Below are 22,257 nucleotides of genomic sequence, written 5' to 3' on the forward strand. Positions count from 1 at the left end.
GAGGGGGCCTGTCTGAGGGAGGAGGGCCTGTCTGAGGGAAGAGGGGGCCTGTCTGAGGGAGGAGGGCCTGTCTGAGAGGGGATGATGCCTCTGTCTGAGATGGGTTTTTAGCTTGTCTTTACCAAAGAAAACTAATTTATGGTGCTTTCCAAAGAGGTGCCTAACTCAATGCCTAACAACCTTTGTCACTTCATTTTCATTCATTCGTTCATTCGTTCAGTTCTGGGTAAGACAAATGTGTGCCCACTTGAAACTTTACATCTCAGGCCAAATAAATCTTAAGCAAAGCCAAGAGAAATTTCTAACGCCATTTAAAGCACAACCAGAGCAGTCTCTGTCACAAAGCGGCACTGAGGACAGACATTGCCTAACTGCCATTTGCTGAGAGGCTTTGAGCCCAGTGAGGCCTGATCCCTCCTTTTTAAAAAATGCTTTTTAATGTGTCTTGATTAGGGAAAGATCTTTCTGCTAGGATGGGCGTTGTCGAAACTGAAGCCAGGGACAGCACATGGTAAGCAGTGCAGGACCTTTTGTGAGGGTCACCTTGGCAAATTCCCAGCTCATCCCACGCTTTCCAGATTGTTCTTTTTAACCATTTCATGCAGAGCGTTCATTGCTCTGGTGATCGTTCTAATTGGCCCTTTGAACACTTCTCTTGCACATCCCACGGTTTTCACGGGGGACCAGAAATTGTGTCCTTCAAGTTGGGCTCCACAAACAAAGGCCCATGTGAGCGGCTCTTGAAATCGAGGGAAATTACCTTATTAACTACAGGATGAAAAGTCACGAAAGATAATACCTTTGCTCAAAAACTGAGGAAGAAGGGGAAATTTCACAGCAGCAGGCTGCCTGATCAAAGCAAAAATAATACTCTTTTTTTTCTTTAAAGAATCTCCAACAGAAAAAGTGGAAATGGGCATAAAAACCTTTCTTTCCCCTCTGAACCATGTGAGGACCCACCACCCCCAACTAGCTCAGTGTGGATTTCCTAGAAGCAGAGTTATTCTCCCAGAAAACCCAGCACAGTCACCAGAATTAGGACATTAATGTTGAGTCGTTGTCACCCCCAAACCACCAAACCTCCAGCCCCATTCAAGTTGCGCCAGTGGTTTCGCTTTGGTTTGGTCTGGCTTGGTCTGGTTTGGTTTGGGTTTAGGTCCTTTATAGGAAAAGGATCCGGTCCAGAATCGGACGTAGTATTTGCTGGTGGGGTCTCCTTAGTGTCCTTGAATCTGCCCAACCCCTGCAGAGCATCCATCTTGCAGTGACTTTCATGTCCAGCTCCTTGGGGGGCTGTCCCGCCGTTTGGGTTGGCTCAATGTTTCCTCATAATCACATTCAGCTTTTGCATTTTTGGCAGCACTGTCACAAAAGAGACATTGTGGCCTTCTTAGTGCATCCTATCAGGGGCCCTTATGACCTTGATTTGTCCCCTTGTTGGTGATGTAACCCTTGATCACTTGGTTAAGGCAGTGTCTTCTGGGTTGCTTCATTATAAAGTTCCTCTTTGTTCCCTTATAGTTGCTTTTTAAAAATTTTTTTATTGTTATGTTAATCACCATACATTACATCATTAATTTTGGATGTAGTGTTCCATGATTCATTGTTTGTGCATAACACCCAGTGCTCCACACAGAACGTGCCCTCTTTAATACCCATCACCAGGCTAACCCATCCCCCACACCCCCCTCCCCTCTAGAACCCTCAGTTTGTTTTTCAGAATCCATCGTCTCTCATGGTTGGTCTCCCCCTCCGATTTCCCCCCCTTCATTCTTCCCCTCCTGCTATCTTCTTCTTCTTCTTTTTTTTCTTAACATATGTTGCATTATTTGTTTCAGAAGTACAGATCTATGATTCAACAGTCTTACACAATTCACAGCGCTCGCCATAGCACATACCCTCCCCAATGTCCATCACCCAGCCACCCCATCCCTGCCACCCTCCACCACTCCAGCAACCCTCAGTTTGTTTCCTGAGATTAAGAATTCCTCATATCAGTGAGGTCATAGGATACATGTCTTTCTCTGATTGACTTATTTCACTCAGCATAACACCCTCCAGTTCCATCCACGTCGTTGCAAATGGCAAGATCTCATTCCTTTTGATGGCTGCATAATATTCCATTGTGTATATATACCACATCTTCTTTATTCATTCATCTTTATTCATTCATCTGTCGATGGACATCTTGGCTCTTTCCACAGTTTGGCTATTGTGGGCATTGCTGCTATAAACACCTTAGAGTTGCTTTTGAAACTTCTTTTTGCTGTCAGATCACAGCAAAATTCAAGCCAAGGGAAATTTTCCCCCAGATCAATTTTTACTTAGCCTGTATGACAGTAGGTAGGGGACTCCTTATATGGTAACACATATTTTTTTGTGCACACTTATATTTTTATCAGTTTTTTTTTATTCTTTATTGTTTTGGCTCTTAAGAGGCAGTCACCTCTTAAAGGCAGACATTGCCAAAGTGGACAGATATTTCTAAATTCTTTTAGCTGGAAGGCTAGTGCTCCCTCCACCACCATCCCTAAAAACGACCCAAAGATTTCCAACACACATGAACAAAGGATTCTCCCTTCAACTTGTGCAAAATATACTAACCTAGGCTTGCTGCATACTACTCCAGCAAACTACAGACTTCCTTTCTCAAAGAGGAAAATTAGACAAAAATATCTGATCTACCAGCATAGGGCTTACACACACGTGGGTGTTTTCATCCCCTAGCATTGTTTCCTTTTTTAGCCAGTTATGGGTGAGACAGAGAGTTGCTTACATGTTCGTACATCAAAGGCACTTTGACGGGTTATTCCAGAATGTGGATGGATTTAGGCATCAGTGGACTTCACCTACTTTGTTATTTGGCAGACCGAGAGCTGAGTTACAATCTGCCCATCATGTTTTGAAGAAAGCCTAGACAGGGTTGAGCCCTATTCTGGCCCCGCTTCATCTACTTGCCGATGGTGTCAGCCAGGCTTGAAAAGGCCACTGCCTCTCCAGGGGTCACCATCAGGTCTGGGGAGTCTGTCGAACCCCCTGTTTGCTTCAGGACCATCACCATCAGATGCGGCAGGCAAGGAGCCTAGGAACCACAGGCTGAGAGAGAGGCTTGAGCGTATGCTTTCAATTCTATGAAAATTGGGGGAGGGGTAAATAATATAACCAGCCTGGATTGTTTTTGCCTTTATACCAACACAGTTGTAAAATATAATTTTTAATAGTGTGTTTATGGAGGAAGGAGTCACAAAGGCAAACATGCCTGCCCGCCCCCCCGCAAAATCATCGCACAGCCATGGGTGTGTTTTGCTGCTAGGAACCCCTCCAGAGATACAGAGATAAATATCTCCAGGGACAGTGGGGAAATGGGTCTGTTCTAAACCCAGATTGCTCCCCTCCCCACCACTACCTCCCAGGTGACTTGGATGAGGAGATAATGCCGGAAGAGGACATCGTTTCCCGAAGCCAGTTCCCTGAGAGCTGGCTGTGGACCATAGAGAATCTCAATGAACCCGAGAAAAATGGGTAAGGCTGAGATACCCCCCAACTTCAACCCACACCCCCAGACAAGCTCCTATAGCACCCGAGACTGGACCACTTAATTTGCATGCACCCCAAACCCCCTCTTTTCTGGAGTTGCTGTGCAACCCCACAACCCAGCCTAGAAAAATTGGGAGTCAGGCTACTCACATTTGCCCAGCCGCCACCCCCCTCCAACCCTTCCCTTGGGGCCCTCCATCCCTGCGCTCTCCCACAACCCGGACATATGTCTTCTAATGCTCCCACGTCTCCCCCATCCAGAATCTCCACGAAGACCATGAATGTGTTTTTGAAAGACTCCATCACCACTTGGGAGATTCTGGCTGTGAGCTTGTCGAAGAACAAAGGTGAGAGAAGGTGGTGGCCCCACCCTCGGGAGGCAGGGACCCCAAGGCCACTGGGCATTTTCTCATCCCATCCAGAGAGATCCCTGTTTCTTGGTGGCTGGAGGGGTATCAGATCCTACTCTGTGGGTGACATAGTCAGTGTCTTTTTGTAGACAGATTTTATTTTGCGAGCAGTTTTAGGGTCACAGCAAAATTGAGGGGAAGGTACAAAGATTCCCCACACACCCTCATTCCACCTCCCCACATGCACGGTCTGCCCGACTACCAGCACCCCGCATCCAGCACGGGCCCGGCATCATCAACCCAAGTTCATAGTTGACGTTAGGGTTCACTCTTGGTGTTGTACAATCTATACGTTTCGAACAAAGGTATAAGGATGCATATCCACCATTGCAGTATCACACAAGATAATTTGCAACCACAAACACCCTTAAGGGGTGATGTCGATAGGAGGGTGGGCAGAGTGGTTAAGAAAATGTAGAAGAGGAAGCAGAATGAAATGCATGATTGGAACATTGGTGGTCACATTATGAAACCTGGCTGTTCCCGGCCCTCCGCTGCGGAGAGCCGGCTGTGAGAGCCTGGGGAGTCCTGCCCTACGTGGGTGGTCTCGAGCAGGGCAGGGAGCGGGATGAGAAGAGGGCCGCGCGAACTTTAAGCACCAATTTTAAGTGGCGCCAAAAAACTCTGGTGCCTAGATAAGTAATATTTTCACGCAATCATTTTATTTTATTTTATTTTATTATGTTATGTTAATCACAGTACATCATTAGTTTTTCATGCAGTCATTTTTTAAAAATCAATGTGAGTGCAAAAAAAAAAAAATCCATGATGAACAAAACATCTACATTTTAAATGGAAGCCAGGGCCTCACCAAGCCATACTGGAATTTGAGGAAGGGGGAGAGAGAGCGGGGGGAGGGGCAGAGGGAGAAGCAGCCCCCCCCCCCCCGCTGAGTAGGGACCCCGATGCGGGACTCAGTCCCAGGACTCTGAGATCATGACCTGAGCTGAAGGCAGACCCTTAACCAACTAAGCCCCCCAGGGGCCCCAAAAGCCACAGTTTAGATCCTTGTCCTGAAACCATGTTCCCTGAACCACTAGCAATCTGGCAAAGGTGCTTTACCTGGGAGTTTGTTAGAAATTCAGAATCTTAGACCCCATTCCTGACCTGCTGACTCAGAACCTGCATCTTAATGTGGTCCCTAGGGGGTCTGTATGCATGTAGAGCCACTCACGTGGCTCTGAGCTGGATGGTTCTCTGTGGTAGGGCCCTGCCCTGTGCAGTGTAGGATGCTGAGAGATTCATGGCCTCCACCTGCTAGATTCCAGTAGCACACCCCGCGCAGTTGTGACATGTCCCCAAAATGTCCCCAGAAGTTGCCCAATGTCCCCTGGGTGGGATGGCGGATAGAATCCTACAGGGCCCTGTGGTTTTAGGATTCCACTCTCTGTGCCCTTGTGACACCTCCTCGACATCACTGTCTCACCAGGCATGATTTTAACTCTCAACACATTATCTCGGTCAATGCTCACAACCACCCTATGAGCTTGGTACTATTATTCTCCTACAAATGAGGATACTGAAGCCAGGGAAGGAAGGTGACTTGCCCAAGATCACTGAGGGATGAACCTCCCAGGAACCTCATCTTGGAGCTTTTTAAAACAGTTTTAAGTTTATAGAAACAATAGGGCAAAAGCACAGAGAGTTGCCACACACCCCTCCATTCCCCTCAGTTCCCGTTTTTAACCCCTCTTTGCATTAGGGTGGTACATTTGCTACAATTGATGGGCCCAAATGAATACATTATTTTTTGTTTGTTTAAGATTTACTAGAGAGAGAGAGAGAGTGTGTGGGAGGAGGGGCAGAGGGAGAGAGAGAATCCTGTGCAGACTCCCCGCTGAACGGGGAGCCCGATGTGGGGGCTCGATCTCATGACCCTGAGATCATGACCTGAGTGGAAATCAAGAGTCAGACACTTCACCAACTGAGCCACCCAGGCGCCCCTGGGTACATTATTATTAACTGCAGCCAATAGCTTAGGACTCCCCTTCAGTATTGTACTTTCTAAGGGTTTGGACCAACCTGGAACAACATGTTTCACTGCCTTAAAAGTAACACAGATGGTGTGTCAGAAGTCCTTCCATCTTGTTCGAAGGGAAGAGCTTCAGTCTGGGGCAAGCACACCTTCGTCTCTCCTGCTCTTGTTGAACAACTTAGATCAGCAAGGAGAGGGGAGCGGGTGCAGTTTTCTGCACCAGCTAACCAGTATTGAACAAAACCGTTTTGCTTTCCTTGAGGGAACCTCCTATTTGTGGTGCAAAACCTGGCTTTTCACACACCATAGTAAATTAAATTTGAGTTTAAAAACGTCAAAATAGGGGCATCTGGCTGGCTCAGTCGGTGGAGGGTGCCACTCTTGATGTTCGGGGTTGTGAGTTCGAGCCCCGGGCTGGGTGTAGAGATGACTAAAAAAAAACTTTTTTTTTAAATGTAAAAACAAATAGTAGATAAGAAATGGTAAATAGCTCCGTGACTAGAGCAGACACCCCAAGGGTGATGAATAAATGACCATAGGTTAAGAAATAAGGATTTCGTTCAAGCCTCTGATAATTTTTTTCACCATTGAAGAATAAGAAAAATAAATCTTAATAGATTTCTTAGTGTAACATTATTTTTATTTGTTTTATTTTTTTAGCATAACATTATTTTCAATACAATGTTTTTGCAAATTTCCTTGCATCAACCCTTTGCTTGAATTTAATGCAGTAACTGTTGTATCGCAAATAACCATTGTTTCTGGCACCATTTTCACTCCCTGTAGATAGGCCCTGTCCATCGGAAATACAATGCAAGCTTTGTGTCATTTCAAATTTTCTGGTAGCCCCATTAAAAAGGAATAGGTGAGGGGCGCCTGGCTGGCTCAGTTCATAGAGCATGTGAATCTTGATCTCAGGGTTGTGAGTTCAAGCTCCACGCTGGACATGGAGCCTACTTGAAAAAGAAAAGAAAAGAAAGGAAAAGAAAAGGAGTAGATGAAATAAATTTTATTATATATTTTCCTTAACCAAATATATTCAAAATATTATTCTTTCAACATTTTTTATTCTTTCAACATGTTGTAAACATCCACAAACCACTATCACACTAATAATAATGTTACAAGGATAAAATATGTTAATACTCAAGAATAACCTAATAACATCTCAAAATTATGAATGATATATTTTACTTCTGTTTGTACTAAGCCTTCAAAATCTAGCATGTATTTTATACCTGCAGAGCATCCCAATTAGGGTGCTAGCCTTTTTTTTTTTTTAAGATTTTAATTCTACTCTTAAGTCATCTCTTCACCCAACATGGGGTTCAAACTCACAACCCCGAGATCAAGAGTCACACGCTTCCCTGACTGAGCCGGCCGGGTACCCCTCGCCTTTCATTGGAAATACTTTGATCTGTATTTTAGGGTTTGTAAAATGTACCCCTGAAAAGGTAGATTGGCCTAATCAAGTTATTCCAAACGTGTGTTAAAAAGTTTTCCAATCACTGAATCAGGCATCATTTTTTCTAAATTGAGGTATTATTCACATACCACAAAAGTCACCCTTTGAAAGTGTACAGTTCAGGGGGTTGTAGTATATTCATGACGAACATCAGTTTTTATGTTTAAATCTGAGTGAAGTGGAATGAAATAAAAGTAGGAATCTGGTTCCCACTGGAGCTAGCCACATCCCAAGTGCCCAGGGACCACATGGAGCTCAGACGACCATTTCGGAGAGCACAGATGTGGACCCCTCGGTTATGCTTGAGTTCCTCCCGCCTGCACACATACCTATGAATAAAACCACGAAAGAAAATGGAAATCGTCCCATCACAGCAATGTCCAGCTGCCATGCCACCACCATCGGCAAATGTATCACCATTGAAGCTGTTTAGTCTGGGGGCTTCTACAAACACAGGGTGAGCTTGGCACAGCTCCTGCAGGCAGGGGTAAGCACTGAGACACCGTCCGCCTCCTTCCCTTGACACTCCTCTCCCGGGCAGGGATCTGCGTGGCTGACCCCTATGAGGTCACAGTGATGCAAGACTTCTTCATTGACCTGCGGCTACCCTACTCTGTCGTGCGCAATGAGCAGGTGGAGATCCGAGCCATCCTCTACAATTACCAGGAAGTCGGGGAGCTCAAGGTGGGTCCCTGGGGGCAGCAGAGGCATGATGGAGAGCCTGGTGGGCGTGGGGGGGGTGTCTGTGGCACATGCCCCTGACTGATTCTCTCTCCCCCGACAGGTCAAGGTGGAACTGCTCTACAACCCAGCCTTCTGCAGCACGGCTACCTCCAAGAAGCGCTACCAGCAGACTGTAGAAATCCCAGCCAAGTCCTCAGTGGCTGTGCCTTATGTCATTGTGCCTTTGAAGGTCGGCCTACATGAGGTGGAGGTCAAGGCCGCTGTCTACAGGCATTTCATCAGCGACGGTGTCAAGAAGACCTTGAAGGTCGTGGTGAGTCCTTGGGGCACCTGCTGCCCCTCGTCCTTCAGGAGAGTCTCCTGTCTCCCCCTGCTGTCAATCCAGGTTGGAGACCCAGACTCTGAGACACTAAGAGCGTCCAGTGTCCAGCTTAGGAAATTTAGGAGTCCTACAACTTTGGAAGCAGGGCCGGGATTAGGGTAAGTGAGTGAGGACCAAAAAACCCAGTCATAAAAACCAGTGATACGTTTTTAAATGAAAATGTATTTTAATATCAAATATGATATTTTTAACACATTTCAGTATATAGGAGTTTTCTTTTGACTTTAAAAATCTTGAGAAAACATGTTTCACAAAACAAATTATTTTAAAGATTTTATTTATTTATTTGACAGAGAGAGAGAGAGCACAAGTAAGCAGAGAGGGAGGCAGAGGAAGAAGAAGCAGGCTCCCCGCTGAGCAGAGAGCCCGACACAGGGCTCGATCCCAGGACTCTGGGATCATGACCTGAGCCAAAGGCAGACGTTTAAATGACTGAGCCACCCAGGTGCCCCACACAAAACAAATTTTAGAAAGCAGTAACATATAATGTGAGAACATAAGAACTTCTAGTTTTAAGTATGATTTTCACCCTTAGGATATATGTTAACAGTTAATTTCTACTTTTCCTACAGTGATGAACATTCGCAAATATAATAGGAGATCAAGTCATTAATAAAAATAAAAGCCTCCTATCATCTCTTATTAATATTTTCAAGCAAAATGTGAGATCATAAATAAGAGCAACAGTATTTTAATACAATGTTGTAAGGATTCAAAATTAATATCAAAAAAAACTGTGAACAAAAGATCAAAGTTTGTTTGTTTGTTTTTTTAAGATTTTATTTATTTATTTGACAGAGAGAGACAGAGTGAGAGAGCGAACACAAGCAGGGGGAGAGAGAGAGGGAGAAGCAGGCTTCCCGCTGAGCAGGAAGCCCGACGTGGGGCTCGATCCCAGGACCCTGGGATCATGACCTGAGCCGAAGGCAGATGCTTAACAACTGAGCCACCCAGGTGCCCCCAAAAGATCAAAGTTTTAAACAGAGAGGATCTGACAGTATCAAGTCAAGCCATATTTAGCTTCCCTGAAGCTACAGGGAAAATATGGCCCCCATATATGTGTCTTTTTTTAATGGTTAAAACTGATTAATGGTTAATTTTCCCCCAAAAATGTTAAAGTAGTTGAAAAAATATTGAAACATTGAAAAGCAAATGCTTTAAAACTGACAGTGCTATTTTACAGTGAAATGTCTTATTTATACCCAAACCAATATAATTTTTCTTTCCTGACTTTAATGGAACCAAACTCATTTTTTTTAAAGATTTTATTTTTAAGTGATCTCTACACCCAACATGGGACTCGAACTTAACAACCCTGAGATCAAGAGTCACACGCCCTACCTACCGACCGGCCCAGCCAGGTGCACCCAAACTCATTTTTTTTCAACTACTTTAATGTTCTGGAATATAATTAACCATTAAAACATACATAAAAATACATATCTAGGAGCACTTTTTTTAAGTTCTTTTTTATATGTATTTTTTTTTTAAGTAAGCTGCAACTCACAACCCCTAGATCAAGAGTCACATGCTCTCCCCACTGCACCAGCCAGGGGTCCCTAGGGGCACATTTCTTATTATCCTTTTTGCCTGGGGCCCCAGCATGGCTCAGTGTGGCACTGATGGGATGAAAACCTAGAAGGGTGTTTGGAGCCTGCATGGTCCCATGCCCGAGAGCCAGTGTGCCCACAACTTCCCAATCCTGCACTCTCTGATGCTGGTAGCTTGAAGTCCGCCGCAGAGGAGATACTCACAGCACGGAAATTGGCAGCGCTACAATGGAGGATCTTTTCTTCCTGGAGAGCTGGGTGTCAGATATTTACCAGCATGCCATTGGAGGAGACTCGGTCTCCAAAGGAAAATTTGGGCATTATTATCAGCCTAAAGGAGAATATGTTCTGGAAAGGCATAAACAGCTGCAGTCCACCATGGAAGTCTTTCTGTAGACCCAGGAGAGCATCAGTTGGGACTCTGATACTAAGATAGCCCCTATTTTAACTGAGTACTTACTGTGTGCCAGGCATTGTGCTGAGTACTTTATGCATATTCTTTTGTTCTAGAGACTTTTGAAAGGCACTGAATTAAAAACACAGACTTTCTTGGGTCATTTATCCTGACTGCCTCCCCCCCGCCAAAAAAAAAAAAAAAAAAACAGACTGCACTGTTAAACCCCGGCTCTCTTCTACCAGCGGTGTGACGTTGGGCAAGTGACTTCACCTTATTAATTCCCAGGACAACCATATGAAGTAGATGTTTGTATTGAGGCACAAAGAGGTTAAGTAACTGACTCCCGGTCACACAGCTGGGATAGGTGATGCCATTGTGCCTATGATACAGTCAGCAATCCCCAGAAGGACAGTGTCTTTGCTGACCAGTGGTATCTGTCTGTTCCTTTATTCACCCCACCTCCCCCCGCCACCCCCCATCCCAACACGGTTCAGCCGGAGGGAGTCAGAGTCAACAAGACCGTGGCCATTCACACACTGAATCCAGAAGAGAAGGGCCAAGGTGAGTCAGCCACAGCAGAGGGGCTGAGGTCTGGGTGGCGATGCAGGACCTGGTGGGAGAGGGCTGTTGCCATCCTTCTCTCCCGTTCCGCCAACAGGGGGAGAGCAGCAAGTGAAGGTCCGTGCAGCAGACCTGAGCGACCAAGTCCCAGACACAGATTCTGAGACCAAGATCCTCCTGCAAGGTGAGCCGCCACTGGCTCTGACCCAGGAAGGCACGACCCTGGAGAAGGGGACCCAGTTCCCCCTAATTCCGGGGGTATTCACTACTGTGCCTCCCCTCTCCACTTCCACTGGGACAACTGGCCACCTCCTTGATCTGTTTTATAGAAGGCTCCAGGCAGTATTTAGTTCAGCAAATAGCCCTGAGCAGGAGATTTTGGAACTTAGACGCCTGGGATGGAGGACTAAGACAAGAAGAAGGGAAAAGGAGTTGCTGGAAAGGCACCTTGCAAGCAGCAAGGTTTTGGGGCAGAGACCCTTGGTTTCCTCGTCTGTGATGGGAGCGAGTAACAGTTCCTATACCAAAGGGTTGTTGAGAGGATTAAATGAGATACTAGATGAGTTTCTCTAGAACAGCTTTGTTCACTTGGCAAACAGCATTAAGCACGATCGAAGTATTCACGACGATTGTTACCGGAATTAATCTGCCACTGGTGTAACGGGAGGACTCAGGGACCAGAGTTCTCCTTTGAAGCGCAAGCCCCCCTTCCCTACAAGTGTAGACCCCCCGCCCTTGCCTCGTCCACTCAGCGTGCTGCTCCCTTCGATCACATCCCCCTCAGCCCCCAACTGCCCCGGGCCTCTCTGGCCCTGGCTGGTTGGAGCCTGGGATCGCTGGTGGCAGCCCCAACCCTCCTCAGCCCACCCCACGGTGCTTGAGCGCGGTCCTCCCGCCCGGCTGCAGGGACCCCGGTGGCTCAGATGGCAGAGGACGCCATCGACGGGGAACGTCTGAAGCACCTCATCGTGACCCCGACGGGCTGCGGGGAGCAAAACATGATCGGCATGACGCCCACTGTCATCTCGGTGCATTACCTGGACCAAACCGAGCAGTGGGAGAAGTTCGGCCTGGAGAAGAGGCAGGAAGCCTTGGAGCTCATCAAGAAGGGTGCGCCTGCCTTGGAGACCCGCCCCCCTCCCAGCCCCCTCCCCTTCTCCGCTCCCTCCCCTTCCCAGCCTCCTCCCGAAGCTGTGTCCTCCCGGAAACCCTGCCCCCTCTCGGGCCCCGCCCCTCCGTGAAGCCCCTCCCCTCTCTGGATCCCTTCTTCTCCAAGACCTCCCCCCGCCCGCCCGACCTTTCAGGGAGCTCCGTCTCTCACTGAGGCCCCTTTGCCCTGAACCCCCTTGAGAACCTTCCCCTTTCTGAACCCCTCTCCTCTAGAACTCCGTCCCCTTTTCCTCTCTGATCTTCCCGCCCTCGGAATCCCTTCCCCTTTTAGAAGCTCCTCCCCCTCCCCGCCAGACTTCCCTACTCCACCCTGAGCCCCCTCTTTCCTCTCTGAACCCCTGTCCCCCAAGCCCCTCCCCTTGCTGGCATACCCATGCCAGCCACCCCCTGCACTCAGCCCCTGCTCCTCGGGCGACACTTCTGGCTTCCCTGCAGGGTACACCCAGCAGCTAGCCTTCAGACAAGGCAACTCGGCCTTCGCTGCCTTCCCGAAGCGGGAGTCCAGCACCTGGTGAGTCATCCTTGCATCCCACAGAGCAGGGCGGCCTAGGGTGGTCCCGGCGGGCCTCGTCCACGCAGCCCTGAGCCCAGCTCTGGGTCCTCGGCCCACAGAGGCGAGGCGCCCACTGAGGGCTGCTGAGTGGCCTGCGGTCACCAAGCGCCTCCCGCGGCTAGGCTGGGTCTGCGCTTGGGTGGGGAGGTTGGGCCAGCCCGGCCAGGCCCTGCCACTCTCTGCTTATTGGTTTGCTGCAATGGCAGTCTCTGGATCCCGGAGGCGATTGGCTCACGCTCTGTGCCCCCCGCCCCCAGGCTGACAGCCTACGTGGTCAAGGTCTTCTCTCTGGCCGCCAACCTCATCGCCATCGACGCCCAGGTCCTCTGCGGGGCGGTCAAATGGCTGATCATAGAGAAGCAGAAGCCCGACGGGATCTTCAACGAGGATGGGCCAGTGATTCACCAAGAGATGATTGTAAGAGGCAGGGGTTCAGGGCAGGCTGAGGAAGGGGCGCCCGGAAGTCACAGGATAGACAGGAGAAAACTACTCCTTTGCTGGGAGCGCTGCTGTTCCAATGCAGACCAGAGACCTTCAGAGTCCAGTGCAAAACCAAAGTCCCTCCCTCTTCGCTCTGAAAATACACCTAGAACCCCTCAGAGCTGTGGTTCTCCCAACGGGATCCCCATGCCAGCAGCAACAGCATCACCTGCAAACTTGTTAGTAATGCATGTCCTCAGGCTGGACTCTAGATGCATGGAATCAGAAACTTTAGGGGCTGGGCCTAGGAATCCGTTTCTACACACACACACACACACACACACACACACACACACACACACACACCCGTCATGCCATGCATGCATAAGTTAGAGAATCACTGCCTTAGCCTGACCTTTCAGGCGTCCAGCCTCACAGCTGTCCCCCTACCCCCATCCACACTCCAGCTGTACTGCTAGGAGCCTATTGCTCTCTCCTGGCACAGGGCCTTTGCACATGCTCTTCCCACTGCCTGGCATGCTAACCCATCATCCACCAGCGACATCTTTTCTGATCTCCCCAGCTGAGTCACACTCCCACTGTCCATTCTCACTGCCACATCCACATCTCTTGAACAGCACTCATCAGTCTGTAATGATAAAATCTTTTGGTGAACTAGTTGGTTCCTGTCTGTCTCCCCTACTGTATGGAAAGCTCCATGAGGGTTGGGCTAGTGTCTGGTCCTTTCCCACCATCTTATCCACAGCACCAGCAACATTTGTGAATGAATGGATACTGAAGAGCGTGCCCATCCTAAGGAAACACTGGGGAGAGACTCAGCCCTGCCCTGACCTACTGACCCTACAAGAGGATTGGTCACCAAATGGGAACACACTGGTGACCCCGTCCTTGTTTCCTGCTTCCTACTCTAGGGTGGCTTCCGGGATTCTAAGGAGAAGGAGGTGTCCCTCACAGCCTTTGTTCTCATTGCACTGAAAGAGGCTGAAGATATTTGCGAAGGACAGGTCAACGTAAGTGTCCACCATCCTCTTCTTCTTCCTCCCTCCCCTACCCAGGGCACATCCACCTGGGGGGGGCGGGGTGTTGCATTTGGGTGATTCTGAGTCCTCCCCAGTGCAATAACGGCCACCACAGCGGCCATAATAATACCCAACATTTGGGGGGGAATTAACTAAGATGCTCATCTAAGAGCTTCACATGGTCGAGTCCTGTAATCCTTGTAAGAGCCCAAGAGGTGGGCTACTCTTGTCATCCCCAGTTTACAGAAGAGAAAACTGAGACACAAAGAGATGAAAGAGCAGGTCCTTTCTGCCTGCTTTACCATTTTCAGAGAATTCTAGCCAATGTCAACAAAAGCCCCCTCAGCCTGTTTTCCACAGCTCTCCTACCTGATCAGTGCATTGTATCCTTGCTGCTTCCCTAAAGAAAACTCACAACACAGAGCTAAGAAAACATCAAGACTATTTTCTTAGTCTGGGGGATCTTTTCAGGAAATTTTCTTTTTCTTTTTTAAGATTTATTTACTTGAGAGAGAGAGCATGGGGGGAGGGGGAGAGGGAGAGAGAGAATCTCAAGCAGACTCCCTCCTGAGCATAGAGCCCCATGCAGGGCTCCATCTCATGACCCTGAGATTATGACCTGAGCCGAAATCAAGACTCAAGCGCTTAACTGACTAAGCCACCCAGACGTCCCTCTTTTAGGAAATTTTCAAAGGAGCCCATGACCCTAAAAGGGGAATGATTAAAAATGTTGCCTTATGGCTATCTCCTTTTCCTCTAATTTTGGTTCTGAAGCAGAAAAAGTGAGAAAGATGGGCTCCTGAGAGTCTCTGTAATTGCTCCATCTGCTTTGTCCTGGGATTTTAAAAGTGGTTTGTTTGACCTTTTAGCTTACCAAGTTGGGAACCCCAGGTTCTCACGTCAGCCAGCTGCTTCTCCCTTAGTTGGAACCCAGAAAGGAGGTGGAGGGGAGGGGGCTGTTATCTTTAGTGCCTAAGAGGAACCCGGGCCTTTCTGGGCCCAATAATTCCTCTTTCTCTGTCACCCACCCAGCCTGGCAGAAGGCTAGCTGCCTTCTTTGGGGAAACAGCCAGACCAAGGCTAGCCGATTCCCAGGGAATGGTTCTGATTGGCTTGACCGTGGTCAGGTGATTACACCTGGGCCAATCAGCTGAAGCCAGGAAGTAGGTCTCACTGGGCAAATATGGCCGCTTCCACTGTGGCGTGTGAATGAAAGAGAAAAGTTCCTACAGAAGTCAAAAGTAGATGAAGGGGAGGTAGCTGGGCAGGCAAAAGGATTAGTTTCTACTATAACACAGCAACATTTGGGCTCCCTGCTCAGCGGGGAGCCTGCTTCTCCCACTCCCTCTCCCTCTGCTCCTATGATCTCTTTCTCTCTCATTCACTCTCTCAAATAAATAAAATCTTTAAAAAAATTAAATTATATAAACTTATTTAGTAAATTAGACTATGCATTAAAAATTAAAAACAAAGGCAAAAAAAAAAACCACTCAAACCTCATCACTTCCTAATTGTTTTATTACCTTTCATTATCTACAATAAATCTATCCATCTCAAGGTTGTTTACCTATATGGTGGAAAATAGTATCTAAGACTGTGCTACTGCCCACCTCTTCCGAACTCTGCACTCACTGCCTCCACATCGGTCGTTTGAAATTGGCCATGGTAGTATTTACACCGTGAAAATCTGCGAACACTACAGATCATGTCTTCTTCTACCCCTCATTTCTCTGGGTCTTAGTATTCTCATCTGTGCAGTAGAGATGATGATAAAAATAGACTGGCATATAGTAAGTGTTAGCTATGAAGCCGATGATTAGACAAGAGGCATTCCCAGCAGGGTGCTGAATCATTCATACTAGCTCGCGAGTGCCTATCTGGGACATCTCTTCACTCCATGTTCAGGGACATTATGGCGGTAGCTTGAAATTGGCCATAGTGGGAGTATTTACGTCGCAGTAACTGGCAATCTATAAACCAGCCGCCCTCCTCCCCTGCCCCCAAACACACACACTGGAGAGCGTAAATAGCTACCAGTACACCACTGGGTATATAAATTGTCCCAGGCACATCTTAGGTGTTCAGCAACAAAGCAGCTCACTCACGGTGGCTAAAATGTCTGGAAAACCCCGGGGGGCTTTGTCCCAAGGACAGAAACCATCCTGGTACCCAGGAAGTGGTGCTTGTGTGATCCTTACCAGCTCTCTGTGGCAGTAATATTCACTTTACCAAAGTACTCAATCCTCTTTCTTATAGAGCCTGCCAGGCAGCATCAATAAGGCAGGACAATATCTTGCAGACCACTACGAGAACCTGCAGGGATCATATTCTGTGGCCATTGCTGGCTACGCCCTCGCCCAGCTAGGCAAGCTGGAGGGAAACCTCCTCAGAAAATTTCTGAGCACAGCCAAAGGTGAGGGGCAGCCTGGGGAGGTAAAAGAGGAATGCATGACTGGGGGTTAGGGGCAGTCATCCTGAGCTGGCATGCGTGGCTGGGATGGGCAGCTTCAAGCTGAGCTGGAGTGGATGGTGCTAAGCCATGCTGGGTGGATGGCTCGGAGGTGTGAGACACGCTCAATGTAAGTAAGCTACACAAGAAGGTCCATTGCATCCTTCATTCAATAAGTGTGTGTTGAGCACTTGCTATGACCCAGGAGCAAGGATGTGTCTGTCTGATGTCAGAGCCAAATTCAAATCCCACTCTGCCATATTCTCACTGTGTGGCTTTGTAGAAGCCACTGAACCTCTCTGGACCTCATCTTAAGATGGTACTTACATCACAGGGTGGTTGTGAAAATTGAATGAGTAACGCAGGTAGAAAGTCTAGCACCCAGGAAGAGCTCTATCACTGCTGTTGTCCTAACATTATCATTATCTCAAGGGTCATTAGGATTAGGCAAGATAATGCCATAGGCAATTTAGCACAGTGCCTAACACCTAGTGAGCACTTAATCATTGGTTCCAGTGATGATCTATACCAGGTTTGCACTGACTGATGGAACATATGTCAAGAAATATGATGTAACATATACTGAGGTGGTTTATCACAAGAGAAGTTTCTTGTTCATGGATGGATCTCCTCCATACATTGATGCCCGGATCTCAGACTCTATCTTTTCATGGCTCTGCCACTCCAGGTCCTTGGAATCCGCTCCATCCAAGCAGAAGGGGAAAGAGTCAGGAGGATTGTGCAAGGGAGGTAGACCAGGCATGGAAGGGGCCCCGTCATTGCCCGTGCCCACTCCACTGTCCAGAGCTCCGTCCTGTGGCCAAAGCTGCCTGCAAAGATATGTGGGAGATGTAGTCCAGCTGTGTGCCCAGGAAGAGGAGGGAATGGTTCTTCATGACAGTCTCTGCCATAAGTACTTTCTTAGGCACTTGGGACATCACAGTGAATACAGTCTAGCCCCTGCCATCATGCCCTCACACTCCAGTTGAGGAAAGAGATGAGTTAACAGATTGCTGTAGAGCATCATGATGCTGGGACAGGAGAGCACAGGATGTTTTGAGAGACAGAAGGAAGGGCAGGGCTCTGTCACCCAGTCTTGGGGTGCCTTTGAAGCCAGATTGTACAGGATGGGATTAACAGGACGAAGTGGAGAAAAGGTGTTCCAAGTAGAGGGAACAGAATTTCAAAAGACTCAGAAGTAAGAATGAGCATGGAAAGTTTAGCGAATCTCCTGTAGATCAGTGGGACTACAGTTGAGAACTTAAGTGGACGAGTGAAGGTTAGTGAGAAAAGAGAGTGAGGCAGGAGCCAGCAGATCGAGGGCCTTGGGTGTCAGCCAGGATACTTGAACACCAAGAAGTCTAGGGGGAGTCTTCTTCTGAGCTTTCTCTGAGCCATCTCCAGGCTAGACAGAGCAGTGAGCATGGGGGCTGGGGGTCGGTTCTCTCTGCAGGCAGGGAGCGCTGGGAGGAACCTGGCCAGAAGCTCTACAGTGTGGAAGCCACATCCTACGCCCTCTTGGCCCTGCTGCTGCTCAAAGACTTTGACTCTGTACCTCCTGTCGTGCGCTGGCTCAATGAGCAGAGATACTACGGGGGTGGCTATGGCTCCACCCAGGTAAGTGACCCCATATCCCCCAGGACCCTGCATGCCTACCTCCTCCGACCTCCCAGAGAAGTCGCTGAGACCAAGAGGGGCTGTCCTTCTGTCCCACAAGCCAGAGTGGCTGGAGTGGATTTGAGAGATCAGGCTTTTTCAGTTGTGAACCCACCTGTGGGTTCTAGACTACATTCTCAATGCCCCAAGCTATGTTCTGAGCCTCCTGGTATCTAGACCAGGTTCTCAGCTCCACCAGGCTCCATGCTACCTCGTCTTCCTGCGGGTTCTAGRCCAGGTTCTCAGCTCCACCAGGCTCCATGCTACCTCGTCTTCCTGCGGGTTCTAGGCCAGGTTCTCAGCTCCACCAGGCTCTATGCTAGCTCGTCTTCCTGCGGGTTCTAGACCAGGTTCTCAGCTCCACCAGGCTCCCAGCCTTTCTCTTCCTGGTGGGTTCTAGGCCATGGTTTCAAAAACCTCAGACTCCAATTTGACCCCCTTTCCTTCTGGCGAGCTGTCAGTCATATTCTCAGTATCCCTCTTGGATTCTAGATCATATGTTCAGTGACCCCAGGCTCCAACTTCATTCTTTTTTCACAAGTGGGTTCTAAACACATTCTCAGTGACTCCAAACTCTTGTCTTAGACTCTCCTCTGGATGAATCTGGGCCACATCCTCAGTGTTGCTACAACCTCAGTCTTACACCTACAATTTCTGATGGATTCTAGACGTGTTCTTATTGTCTCCAAACTCTGGTCTAAGCCTCTGTCCCTTGGAGAATCTAGAGCATGTCCTTGGTGCCTAACAACCCCCAATCTCATCCTTACCCTCTCTGGGGGGCAGGGGGGGTTTCCTAGGCTACAGTCTCAGTGCCCCCTCCCTCTGATCTGAGTCTCTTCCTCTCTCATGGGTTCTAGGCCACCTTCTTGGTATTCCAAGCCTTGGCCCAATACCAGAAGGATGTCCCTCACCACAAGGACCTGAACCTGGAGGTGTCCATCAAACTGCCCAGCCGAAACTCTGTCATCAAGCACCTCATCCTCTGGGAATCTGCTAGCCTCCTGCGGTCAGAAGAGGTACAGCTGCCTAGCCAAACCCTCCTTGCTGTCACCCTCCACACCAGCCAGCGCTTGCCAGAGGCAGGAGAGGGAGCAGATGATTGTTGCAGCCGGGAGAAGGCTTGGTTCCCAACATCCTCACTTCTCTCTCCCTGCAGACCAAGAAAAATGAGAATTTCGAAGTAATAGCTAAAGGAAAAGGCGAAGGCACCTTGTCGGTAAGGAACAGAAACACACACCTGCTTGGCCCACCACTTTCTCTCACCCCTCTGCCCCAGAGGGACCCTCTCCTTCTCAATTCAAGTGGGCTGACACTTCATCACCCCCACTGTTTCACCAGGTGGTGACAATGTACTATGCCAAGCTCAAAAACCAAGCCTCCTGCCAGAAGTTTGACCTCAGGGTTGACATTCAACGAGCCCTTGAAGATGGTAAAAGGAGTAAAGACCCTACCTGTTACCCTTCCCCCAACCCCATTCTAATGTCTGCCTCCCTCCTGAATTGGGACCCCGGGACCCCCCTCCCATTTTTCTGTCTTCTGTGTTTCTAGTCAAGAGGCCTCAGGATGCCAAGAGCACCATGATCCTTAACATCTGTACCAGGTAAGTGATGATGGCTCACTGGGGGGTCATCTTAGCCATTCCTCCGTCTATAACAAGACTTCTCACAAATAATATCTGTGGTACCTAATCCTTTCCAAGAGTGCATTGTGCATCTGGTATTGTCTTAAGTCCCGCCAGGAGGTAGATGCCATAAGCAGAGTCCTCACTGCGCATGGCTAAGTCTGAGACTAGTAGTGGACACGTAGGCTGAGGCTGTGCGAACAATCTCAACAATCAGTCGGGGAAGTTACAATTGTTCCATGACCTTTAAAGTGTTTTATCACAACATCAGAAACTCTCATACGCCAGTTATAAAGGTATAGAGAAATGAAAACGACAGTACAACGAGTATTTGTTTAGTATGCTGTAAAGGAAAACATCAAAACGTTGAGATGCAAGTGATTTTTTCCTCCCTTGTAAAACACTCATTGAAAGTACTGTGGTTCGAAAGCGCCTCCTTCCTCCTCTTTGTATAACTGAGGATATGGATAAGGCAGGCATCTTTCTTATGACATAGTGAATTGTCACATTCCCTTCTGAGTTAGGTCAGCCTCCAACACTTAATCCTTTGAGCGGCCAATGTCACGAGATACCCAAGAGTTTTGGCAGTGTCTCTGCCGGCGTCATTTCCCCTGGGACAGCTGCATCCTTTGGTCACAGCCATTCTCCTCATTTTTGTTGATGGGCTCACCTTCCCCAGGTTCCTCTCGCTGCGTAGCCAGCCTCTCAAATGGCAGCAGGGGTAACATTCCCACAGCCTGCCATTTATTCTCTAACTCCATTTATGTGCTATTCAAATTTTACTTCCAGCGTTACCAGTCTTCATTTCTCTGCCGCACTTTCATCTTTGTTGGCTAGTTCCCTCTTTCAATGACTCATTTTTACAAAACGTCAGGTGGGTTGATCCACTGGGAGATAAGGAATTAACACAACCACACGCCTTACTATCAGTGCATGAACTACATAATGGCTGCTCAATGATCCGGCACCTACAAACTTTTGGAAGAAGTGACGTGATTGGTCATTGACTGTGATGTGCATCTGTTATTTGCACAGTGATTGGTGGGCTGAAGAGCTAGAACCAAGATTTGTACTTTATGCAATTGTGATTACTATACCCCGGTATTATTGAGCTAGACCGTGGTAACATTTTCTTGCCTTTATTTTCTAGAAGAACTGAGCCATCAGATGTCATATAGAGCTGGGATTTGAACCCATGCAATTGGGCTCTAGAGCCTGAGCTATTAATCTCCTTGACCATTATACTGCCTTTCCATTATTCCCTTTGGGGAATGTTTCCTAAAATCTAATATCCCTCTGTGCTGCTATGTGGGAACCAGGAACCTCAGTCTCAGATCAGACCCCCTTGTCCAGGACCTGACCCCCGGGGCTGACCCCACCCGGGGACCCAACTGTCCTTTCTCTGCCCCATTCAGGTACCTGGGAAACCAGGATGCTACCATGTCAATACTGGATATATCCATGATGACTGGCTTTTCTCCTGACCTTAGTGACCTCAATGAGGTATGAAGGGCTTGTGGGTTTGGGGGCCGGGATCAGTGGGAAGAACCATGGGGTCTGGAAGAAGACTAAGGAGGATTTTCACAAGTCCTACCTACCCTTCCCCAGTTGAACAATGGTGTCGAGAAATACATCTCTAAGTACGAGCTGAACAAGGCCTTCTCCAATAAGAACACCCTCATCATCTACCTGGACAAGGTAAGGCTTCCAATGGGGACCTGACCTCTACCTGGCTGGCCTTCCTCTGGGTCAGGCCAGGCCCAGGCTAGGAGAGATGGGGTCCCTGCTCTTGGGTGGTGGAGGAAGGGGCATGTGGAACAAGGTGGTCTACCCAGGTCATCCCTACCTTCTGACCACTCATGTTCCAACCTCAGTTTATTCTTGCTTCCTCCAACTTCTTCCCATCAGAGTCTTAAACAACCACTGAAAAGAGCTACTTTGGTTTAAAAAATCAGGTGCTCACGGGCACCTGGGGGGCTCAGTTGGTTAAACGACTGCCTTCGGCTCAGGTCATGATCCTGGAGTCCCGGGATCGAGTCCCGCATCGGGCTCCCTGCTCAGCGGGGAGTCTGCTTCTTCCTCTGACCCTCTTCCCTCCCGTGCTCTCTGTCTCTCATTCTCTCTCAAATAAATAAATAAAATCTTTAAAAAAAAAAATCAGGTGCTCAGTGGTGCACACGGATTTCCCCTGCTCCCCATCCCCCGGCATTTCTCTCCCTCCTTCTTAACTCTCCATCTGACCCCTCACTGTTTTCATCTCCAACCTGACTTGAGTCTCCTCCTCTCCCCTGCTTATGTCTTCCCGCTTTGCTTTCCTCATATTCTTCCTGCTAAGTCCCATGCCCCTCACCCCATATTAGTCAGCATAAGTAACACTAGCTACTATA

General features: G+C 48.3%; 1 protein-coding gene across 1 annotated transcript in view; it reads left to right on the forward strand.

The window, feature by feature from the left end:
• Positions 1 to 22,257, forward strand: part of C3 (complement C3) — a 32,659-nt gene that overhangs the window by 7,609 nt on the left and 2,793 nt on the right. The window contains exons 18-35 of the mRNA XM_025861022.2: positions 3,414 to 3,522; positions 3,799 to 3,884; positions 7,929 to 8,071; positions 8,172 to 8,384; positions 10,895 to 10,961; positions 11,059 to 11,145; positions 11,868 to 12,071; positions 12,567 to 12,642; positions 12,942 to 13,101; positions 14,037 to 14,135; positions 16,401 to 16,557; positions 18,047 to 18,210; positions 19,107 to 19,265; positions 19,406 to 19,465; positions 19,588 to 19,678; positions 19,798 to 19,849; positions 21,286 to 21,373; positions 21,479 to 21,568. Of these exons, the coding sequence (XP_025716807.1) occupies positions 3,414 to 3,522; positions 3,799 to 3,884; positions 7,929 to 8,071; positions 8,172 to 8,384; positions 10,895 to 10,961; positions 11,059 to 11,145; positions 11,868 to 12,071; positions 12,567 to 12,642; positions 12,942 to 13,101; positions 14,037 to 14,135; positions 16,401 to 16,557; positions 18,047 to 18,210; positions 19,107 to 19,265; positions 19,406 to 19,465; positions 19,588 to 19,678; positions 19,798 to 19,849; positions 21,286 to 21,373; positions 21,479 to 21,568 (2,105 nt within the window). The remainder of the gene's footprint in view (positions 1 to 3,413; positions 3,523 to 3,798; positions 3,885 to 7,928; positions 8,072 to 8,171; positions 8,385 to 10,894; positions 10,962 to 11,058; positions 11,146 to 11,867; positions 12,072 to 12,566; positions 12,643 to 12,941; positions 13,102 to 14,036; positions 14,136 to 16,400; positions 16,558 to 18,046; positions 18,211 to 19,106; positions 19,266 to 19,405; positions 19,466 to 19,587; positions 19,679 to 19,797; positions 19,850 to 21,285; positions 21,374 to 21,478; positions 21,569 to 22,257) is intronic.

This window comes from Callorhinus ursinus, unplaced genomic scaffold (assembly GCF_003265705.2).
Source record: "Callorhinus ursinus isolate GAN/ISIS: 27379988/994484 unplaced genomic scaffold, GSC_fseal_2.0 scaffold77, whole genome shotgun sequence".
Taxonomy (NCBI): domain Eukaryota; kingdom Metazoa; phylum Chordata; class Mammalia; order Carnivora; family Otariidae; genus Callorhinus; species Callorhinus ursinus.